Source organism: Pituophis catenifer, unplaced genomic scaffold, assembly GCF_029215685.1.
Source record: "Pituophis catenifer annectens isolate HBS135680 unplaced genomic scaffold, rPitCat1.0.hap2 SCAF_8, whole genome shotgun sequence".
Taxonomy (NCBI): domain Eukaryota; kingdom Metazoa; phylum Chordata; class Lepidosauria; order Squamata; family Colubridae; genus Pituophis; species Pituophis catenifer.
The window spans coordinates 5,699,043-5,708,152 of record NW_027256888.1 but is presented as its reverse complement, the minus strand read 5'-3'; the positions used below and the strand labels follow the sequence as shown (position 1 = coordinate 5,708,152).

Here is a 9,110-nt window from a genome sequence, read left to right as displayed (position 1 = left end):
CTCAGGGGGTTTCCACAAAGAAGAGGGAGTCAAGCTATTCTCCAAAGCACCTGAGGGCAGGACAAGAAGCAACGGGTGGAAACTAATCAAGGAGAGAAGCAACCTAGAACTAAGGAGAAATTTCCTGACAGTGAGAACAATTAATCAGTGGAATGACTTGCCTCCAGAAGTTGTAAATGCTCCAACACTGGAAGTTTTTAAGAAGAGGTTGGACAACCATTTGTCTGAAGTGGTATAGGGCTGTGATGGCGAACCTTATGGCATGCGTGGCGCACGAAGTGGCACACGGAGCTATGTCGTCACGTGGTGTCACCCGTTCCTCCTACGGGTTTTTGGCGCGCAACGATCAGCTGGCCTTCGTGCATGCGGCAGTGCCATAAACTGGAAGAGCTGGTCTTGTGTTTTCCTGTGTGATCATGCGCGCCGGCTACCTGATCGTTGTGCTCGCATGTGCGCCAGAAACCCAGAAGACTAGCTGGCCAGTGCGTATGCGTGCACTGGAAACCGGAAATTTATTTTTGGGCATGCGCATGTGCCTTGGGCAGCTCCTCTTCTGGGTTGCAGCCCAGATGACTGTGCGTGCATGTGCTCCCTTTTCGGCACTCAGTGCCAAAAAAGTTTGCCATCACTGGTATAGGGTTTCCCTCCCTGAGCAGGGGTTGGACTAGAAGACTTACAAGGTCCATTCCAACTCTCCTCTCCTCTCCTCTCCTCTCCTGCCCTCCCCTCCCCTATTTCTATTATTTCTACTTCTATTATTATTTCTATTTCTATTATTATTTCTATTTCTATTGTACTCTATTTCTATTCTACTCTACTCTACTCTTTTCTTTCCTCTCCTCCCCTATTTCTATTATTTCTATTTCTTCTATTTCTATTATTTCTATTTCTATTATTTCTATTTCTTCTATTTCTATTTCTATTCTACTCTTCTTTTCTCTCCTTTCCTCTCCTCTCTCCTCCTCCCCTATTTCTATTTCTTCTATTTCTATTTTATATTTCTATTGTACTCTATTTCTATTGTACTCTACTTTTCTCTTCTCCTCTTTCTATTTCTATTATTTCTATTTCTATTTCTATTATTATTTCTATTTCTGTTGTACTATTTCTATTGTACTCTACTTTTCTCCTCTCCTCTTTCTATTTCTATTATTTCTATTTCTTCTATTATATTTCTATTATTTCTATTTCTTCTATTATTTCTATTTCTATTCTATTCTACCTATTTCTATTCTATTCTACTCTTCTTTTCTCTCCTCTCCTCTTTCTATTTCTTCTATTTCTATTTCTATTATTTCTGTTCCTATTTCTATTATTATTTCTATTTCTATTCTACTCTATTTCTATTCTATTCAACTCTTTTCTCTCCTCTCCTCCCCTATTTCTATTATTTCTATTTCTTCAATGTCTATTATTTCTGTTTCTATTTCTTCTATTCTATTATTTCTATATCTATTTCTATTATTATTTCTATTACTATTCTACTCTACTCTACCTATTTCTATTCTATTCTACTCTACTCTTTTCTCTCCTCTCCTCTGCTCCACTATTTCTATTTTCTATTTCTTCTATTTCTATTTCTATTATTTCTATTTCTTCTATTTCTATTTCTATTATTATTTCTATTTCTATTATTTCTATTTCTATTCTATTCTACTCTACTCTAGTGTGAAAAAATCATCAATCACTTTTTTCAAGTGCTGTTGTAGCTTTGAATGATCACTAAATGAACTGTTATAAGTCGAGGACTACCGGTAATGGAAGGTTGCCTATTCATTACAAATAAATGTACCATTTATTGAAGGAATGGAGACACATGGAGTTGATTTATTTGTTTTTATTTGATTTCTATCGGGTCGGATTGAAGTGTGTCCTTCAGCTGCTGATAGACAATTTAGCTTTAACAAGATCCTTTTTATTTATTTCACGCATTCATGCTTGATCTGATGATATCCCCCACCCAACTGATGTTGCCCTTTCTGCATTGATAATTTACATGTACAATAAATTTGTCTGTACAATAAATTAACACTATATTTATTGCAAAACTCCTGTGGATCTTCCCTGATTCTACCAGTTACCTAGAAATTAAAAACAAAAAAACAAATGAACAATGAAATAAAGCAGCATAGTTCTAGCAGCATTATTTCGTAATCCACAAATAACGCATAAATCCCATTGACTTGTTCATGGTTGGGTTCTCCCAGCAGAAAGAGTCAAGAATGAGATTTAAATCAGGGGGTTTTTGTGTGTTTTTTTGGGGGAGTCAGTTTAAGTCAGATTGATTTACCATGAAAGCAGAAATTGTATCGTTTAGTGTCAGGTTTTGTAAATTTGTATTTCAAGCAGAAAAATATATATTTTCCAGCCTATTCTCCAAAGCACCTGAAGGCAGGACAAGAAACAATGGATGGAAACTCATCAAGGAGAGAAACAACCTGGAACTAAGGAGAAATTTCCTGACAGTGAGAACAATTAATAGGTGGAACTGCTTATCTCCAGAAGTTGCTTTTAAGAGATTGGACAACTGTTTTTCTGAAATGGTATAGGGCTGTGATGACGAACCTATGGCACATGTGCCACAGGTGGCACGTGTAGCCATATCAGTTGGCACGCGAGCTCAACTTTGGCACGCATGCGTGTGCCGGCCAGCTGATTTTTGGTCCTTCTGGGCCCACCAGAAGTAGGGAAATAGGCTGTTTCCTGCCTCCCGAGGCCCTTGTGAGGTGATGGAGAAGGCCCATTTTTTGCTGTCCCCAGCCTCCAGAGCGCCTCTAGGACTCTGGGGAGGGTGAAAACGGCCTTCCCCACCTCCCCCCCGGAGGCTGAAAATGGCCTATTTGCCAAGTTCTGGTGGGACCGGAAGGCCTGTTTTTTTCTGTCCCCAGCCTCCAGAGCCTCTCTAGGAGTCTGGGGAGGGTGAAAACAGCCTTCCCCACCCCCCTGGAGGCCCTCCAGAGGCCCAGAAATGGCCCATTTGCCAACTTCCGATGGGACCATTTTTGGCCTCCAGAGGGCCTCCGGAAGAGGGTGGGGAAGACTGTTTTCGCCCTCCCCAGTCTCTTAGAAAGGCTCTGGAGCCAGGTGAGAGAAACGGGCCTACCAGGCCATCGCGTGCCAGGAGTGGGGGGGGAGCATGGGGGAGGTCATGCGCACATGTGCAGGGATGGGACACATAGAATTATGGGTGTGGGCACATGTGCGCGTGACCCCCCCCAGCCCCCTCCCTCCTGGCACGCGATAGCAAAAAGATTAGTCATCAGTGGTATAGGTTGTCCTGCTTGAGGAGGGGTTACATTAGAAGACCTCCAAGCTCCCTTCCAACTCTGTTATTCTGTCTTGCTGTTATTTCACTGGAAATAAAAAAAATTCACTGGAAGTAAAAAATATTGAACAATATTATTTTCTCCCAGGAATCCTTATTTCCTGTTCATAGAGTAGTTTTGTTTACACCTCTAAATCAAATCTATTGACTCTGTTCTGCCTCTCCCATCTTACTCACAGAGCTAATGGACCAGTCTGAAAACAGAGGAAGTGTATGTATGTATATTTATGTGTTTGTTAATAACAGATTAGTTCCCTATTTTTTCTCCACAAAGTAACTAAATTTGATCCAACTGCAATCAGATTAGGAAAATATCTAGTTGAAATTACCTTGTTGTTTCTATTTCTTTGTTTGTCCATCCATCCTTCCGTTTCACTTCTGTTATTACTTGATCCTTGTATTTTAAAATTCTATCTTTGGTCTATGACTGTATACAGTAGTGGCCAAAATTGTGGAAACCTTTTGGGAAAAGTGTATTTTTGAAGTTTGATGGCTAATAACACCACTTTTTTTTTTTTTTTTTTTTTTTTTTTGGAGTTTCATGATAATCCTACTCCATTGCTGGAACGGCCTGGGAATAGCCCAGACCTTCACCCAATGGAAAATCTATGGAGCCGACTAAAAAAACTTGTCAGAAGCGACCCAGCAATAAAACCCAGTTAATAGAAGCCATCATTCAATCTTGGTTTCACATGAGAATAGCTGCGGAACTAAAAGACTTGGTTCACTCCATGGGAAGACGTTGTAAGGACACAATTCATGCTAAAGGTTACCCAACTAAGTATTCACTGACATGGAGATCATTTTTGTATATCTCGTTTTTTCTATGGTGATAATTTTTGTATATCTCATTTTTTCTACTTGTTTCCCTTTTCTTCTTTATACTGTAACTGCTATTCTAATAGCAAATCCTTCATAAAAGTTATTGCATTACCTTCTTCATTAAATTATCTTTCCATCGATATATAATTTTATGGTACTATCCAAAAAAAAGTGGTGTTATTAGCTAGTTTTAGAAAAATACACTTTTCCCAAAAGGTTTCCACAATTTTGGCCACTACTGTAAACAAACTGAACTCGTAACGGTTGTAGACTAGGGTTGACCAAGATCAGAATTGTCAAACCTAAAGCCATTTGCTGATTTCCCACTTGGATGACAAATATCGGTGAGATAATTGCCCATTGGAAATGATTATGCCTTATTTTTTATTATATTTACTTATTTTAAATTTATACACTGCCCATCTCGCCATCCATTTACTCTCATGTTATCTTCAGAGTGTGCACAGAAGCCAGACGGACTAGGATGTATCAATATTATTGAATTGTTTTCACGTCCTATTTCGATACTTTTTGTTGACGTTCGGTAATAGCAATGGATTGCCACTTTCCCATCTAGGTGAAAAAAATGTTGACCAACATTATCCCAAAAAGGAGCTTTTTCGAAAGGCAACTGGGCTTTGTTTTTCCTTGAAGAGGTTTTGCTTCTCATTCCAGAAGCTTCTTCAGTTCTAAAGAATTAAAGAACAGTTCTAAAGAACAGAAGAAGCTTTTGGGATGAGAAGCGAAACGTCTTCAAGGAAGAACAAAGTTCAGACTATCATTAAGTGTTGTACCTTATGATTCTTGATGAATGTATCTTTTCATCATTTTATGTACACTGAGAGCGTATGCACCAAGACAATTTCCTTGTACGTCCAATCACACTTGGCCAATAAAATTCAATTCAACTCTACTCTACTCTACTCTACTCTACTCTACTCTACTCAACTCTACTCAACTCTACTCTACTCTACTCTACTCTACTCTACTCTACTCTACTCTACGCAGTTGCCTTCTGAAAAAGCACCTTTGGAACAACCATGATCTGGACGACTGAGAATCTCCACAGACAGTTGACCAACATGTAGATAATGAGAGGGGCAAATATCAATACAAAATTATTAAGGTTCCCAAATTGATAGAGAGCACTTGATCTCTTTTAGTTCAACATTTACATTTAAATACATTGAAAGTATGTACACTGTACATTAAAATAATTCATTTCTTTGATGTCCATATCTAAAGGGCTTCTAGGTGTCATCATGGAAAGCTCTGGTCCTCTGTAAGACTGCATGGAGCTCGTGAAGAACATTTGCTGGCAGCTGCTTCTCAGATTCCAAGGGAGTTTCTCTTGCTTTGCTCTCATTTCTCCTTGGTGATTTGGATTCTTTGCAGGATCGGCGGTCCAAGTTCACAACATCTTCAGCCATGTCCTCCAAACAGATCAGGCTGCGATGCTTTCTTCCTTGGTTCCAGATTTTTTCCTCCTTTCGTTCTTTATGTTGGACAACCCGTGATACTCGTTCCTTTAAACCGGTCTTCTCTTCGACTAAGTCCCGTTCCGGTTCCAGTTTTGAATTCTGGGCAGAGATGGAGAAAGAGTTAAAGACTGAATCATTCATATCAACTTTGTAGCCTATCTCTGGGGACTTCAGTCCTTCTGACAGTCTCCAAGGGTTTCAGTTCTTATAAATGAATTACATAGATAGATAGGTAGATAGATAGATAGATAGATAGATAGATAGATAGATAGATAGATAGATAGATAGATAGATACCCTGTTTCCCTCATAATAAGACATCCCCTGATAATAAGCCCAATTGGGCTTTTGAGTACATGACAATAAGGCCAAGCGCTTATTTCAGGGTTCAAAAAAATATAAGACAGGGTCATATTTTCGGGAAAACACGGTAAATAGATAGATAGATAGATAGATAGATAGATAGATAGATAGGTAGGTAGGTAGGTAGGTAGGTAGGTAGGTTGGTTAGGTAGGTTAGGTAGGTAGAGAGATAGGTGGGAATTTTTTACTACAATTTTTTTTACTACCGGTTCTGTGAGTGTCGCTTGGTGGGTGTGGCATGCCTGTACTTTAAATACAAGCCAAGATTTTCCTAACATGAGCTTCTTTAGTTTACAGATATATGTCCTTCTTTAATTATTACATTTAATCACATATTTCCTTCTTTTTTTATTAGTTTAAACTAATAAAACTAAATATAAAATACAAAAACACAGGAGCAAATAATAGGAAAGACAGGGGAGGGAAAAGGGAAGGGGAAAGTATAGAAAAGAGGGGAAAAAAAGAAAGAAAAGGTGTTGACTTCCGACTCCCTTTGGAGCAGTAGAATAAGATAGTAACATTAAACTTCTGTCAACTCGCAAAGCATCCCCGGCCTGCTCTCGAGTTGCCATAGGCAAGGGGGATGGGAAAACAAACTCTGCAGCTGTCGTGAGGCAGCACGTCAGTCAAAACAAAAGCACATTCCAGCCATATCTCTATCAAGGTCATCTCCGCGGCAACCCACAGTGGCTGGAGGGGAGTGATCTCTACAACCCACGAAATTGCTTCTTTGGAGAATGTGACTGATAACACACTTTGGGGGGAGGGGGGAAACAGGGGTCAGAATTGGCTTCACTTGGAACGCGCAGACATGAAGCTCCTAATAAATAACTGGATTTCAAAGTTTCAATTTTGTTTCCACCTCAAGCACAAAGTCCAGAATCGGTTTCCAAGTAATACATTTCCTTCTTTAATAACAAGGTGGAGTGGTGGCGCAGTGGTGAAAATGCAGTATTGCAGGCTAATTCACTGCTCACTGCCAGGAGTTCGATCCTGACCAGTTCCAGGTTGACTCATCCTTCCATCCTTCTGAGGTCGGTAAAATGAGAACTCAGATTGTTGGGGGCGATAGGCTGACTCTGTAAACCGATTAGAGAGGGCTCTTAGAGAAGTGGTATATAAGACTAAGTGCTATTGCTATTACCTCTGCTAAACTGGCTTTCTTTCTTGGGATACTTTGGTGGTGCTGAATTGGTATTAAAGGTAGCCCAACGATTTTTGGATTTTTCGTAATAGATGGTTTCCTTGTCTTCCCGCTTGGTGGACACATAGCATTGTGCTGTGGGAAAGAAAACAGAAGATAACTTTCATTAATCACTTTTGTTACCATCATCAGTCTGAAGTATAAAAAGGTAAAGGTTCCCCTCGCATATATGTGCTAGTTGTTCTCGACACTAGGGGGCGGTGCTCATCTCCGTTTCAAAGCCGAAGAGCCCGTGCTGTCCGAAGACATCTCCGTGGTCATATGGCCGGCAGGACTAAATGCCAAAGGCACACGAAATGCTGTTACCTTCTCACCAAAAGTGGTCCCTATTTTTCTACTTGCATTTTTTACCTGCTTTCGAACTGCTAGGTTGGCAGAAGCTGGGACAAGTCATGGGAGCTCACCCCGTTACGCGGCACTAGGGATTCGAACCACCGAACTGCCGACCTTTCGATCGGCAAGCTCAGCCACTGAGCCACCGCGTCCCCTTATCTGAAGTGTAGCAAACCATTCACAGATCATTAGGAATGGCAGAGTACGTACAAAACAAATGTTCTGGAAGCATCTGGAGGTCCATGTTAACACAACAACAGAGTTGGAAGGGACCTTGGAGGCCTTCTAGATGGTCCCTCAAATAACCTGGTTCCAAGCCATGAAGGGCTTTAAAGATCACAACCATCACCTTTGAATTGCACCCGGAAACAAATTGGCAATTAAGGCAGCTCCTGCAGGAGAGGTGACATATGTGCACACCGAAGTCTGCACAAAACCATGCAGGCCTCTGCATTTTCCACCAATTGGAGCTTCCGGATGCTCTTCAAGGGCAGCCCCATGTAGAGCGGGTTGCAGTAGTCAAGACGGGTTTCTTGTCCTGCCCTCTGGTGCTTTGGAGAACAAGTCAATCCCCTCTTCTCTGTGACAGCCTCTCAAGTCCTGGAGGACAGTTATCATGTCCTCCTAATTCTTCTCTTTGATAGGTTAGGTTAACATGATTGGGAGTTTCCTCTCCGTTTTTATTTTCTCTTTTGTTGAGTTGGGTAGGGTTTGTAAGGGCATGTGAGTTATTTTCACCTATGTGAACTCCTCAGAGTCATGGTGGCACAGTGGTTAGAATGCACTTACTGCCGGCTATTTCTGCTGACTGCCAACTGCCAGCAGTTCAACAATTCGCTTTTCAGCAGCTCAAGGCTGACTCAGCCTTCCATCCTTCTGAGGTCAGTAAAATGAGGACCCAGACCTCAAAATGGGGTCAACAGACTGACTCTGTAAACTGCTTAGAGAGGGGCTGTAAAGCACCATGAAGCGGTATATAAGTCTAAGTGCTATTGCTTCCTTCCTTCCCTCCTTCCCTCTCCTTCCTTCCTTCCTTCCTTCCTTCCTTCCTTCCTTCCTTCCTTCCCTCCTTCCTTCTACTTCCTTCCTAACTTCCTTCCTTCATCCCTCCCTCCCTCCCTCTCTTCCCATGGTGGCACAGGGATTAGAATGTAGTAGTGCAGGATAATTCTGCCCACTGCCAGCAGTTCGATCCTGACCAGCTCAGGGTTGACTCAGCCTTCCACTTTTCCAAGATCAGTAAAATGAGGACCCAGATTGTTGGGGTCAATAGGCAAACTCTGTAAACTGCTTAGAGAGGTCTGTAAAGCACTGTGAAGCGGCATATAAGTTTCTGTACTATTGCTATTGCTATCGTGTTTCCCCAAAAATAAGACCCTGTCTTATATTTTTTTGAACCGTGAAATAAGCGCTTGGCCTTATTGCCATGCGCTCAAAAGCCCGATTGGGCTTATTATCAGGGGAGGTCTTATTTTGGGGGAAACAGGGTATCTAAGTTGTGGTTAGGATGCAGCATTTCAGGCTAATTCTGCCGACTGCCAGCGGTTCGATCCTGATCATCTCAAGGTTGACTCAGCCTTCCG

The 9,110-nt window shown here is 41.3% G+C and overlaps 1 protein-coding gene across 1 annotated transcript in view; it reads right to left on the bottom strand.

Annotated features, from left to right (window-relative positions):
- Positions 1-5,389: 5,389 nt before the first annotated feature.
- Positions 5,390-9,110, bottom strand: part of ARAP2 (ArfGAP with RhoGAP domain, ankyrin repeat and PH domain 2) — a 123,785-nt gene continuing 120,064 nt past the window's right edge. Inside the window, exons 26-27 of the mRNA XM_070948934.1 lie at positions 7,135-7,269; positions 5,390-5,727 (exon numbers count right to left, since the gene is read on the bottom strand). Coding sequence (XP_070805035.1) covers positions 5,398-5,727; positions 7,135-7,269 — 465 coding nt within the window. The 3' untranslated portion in view covers positions 5,390-5,397. The remainder of the gene's footprint in view (positions 5,728-7,134; positions 7,270-9,110) is intronic.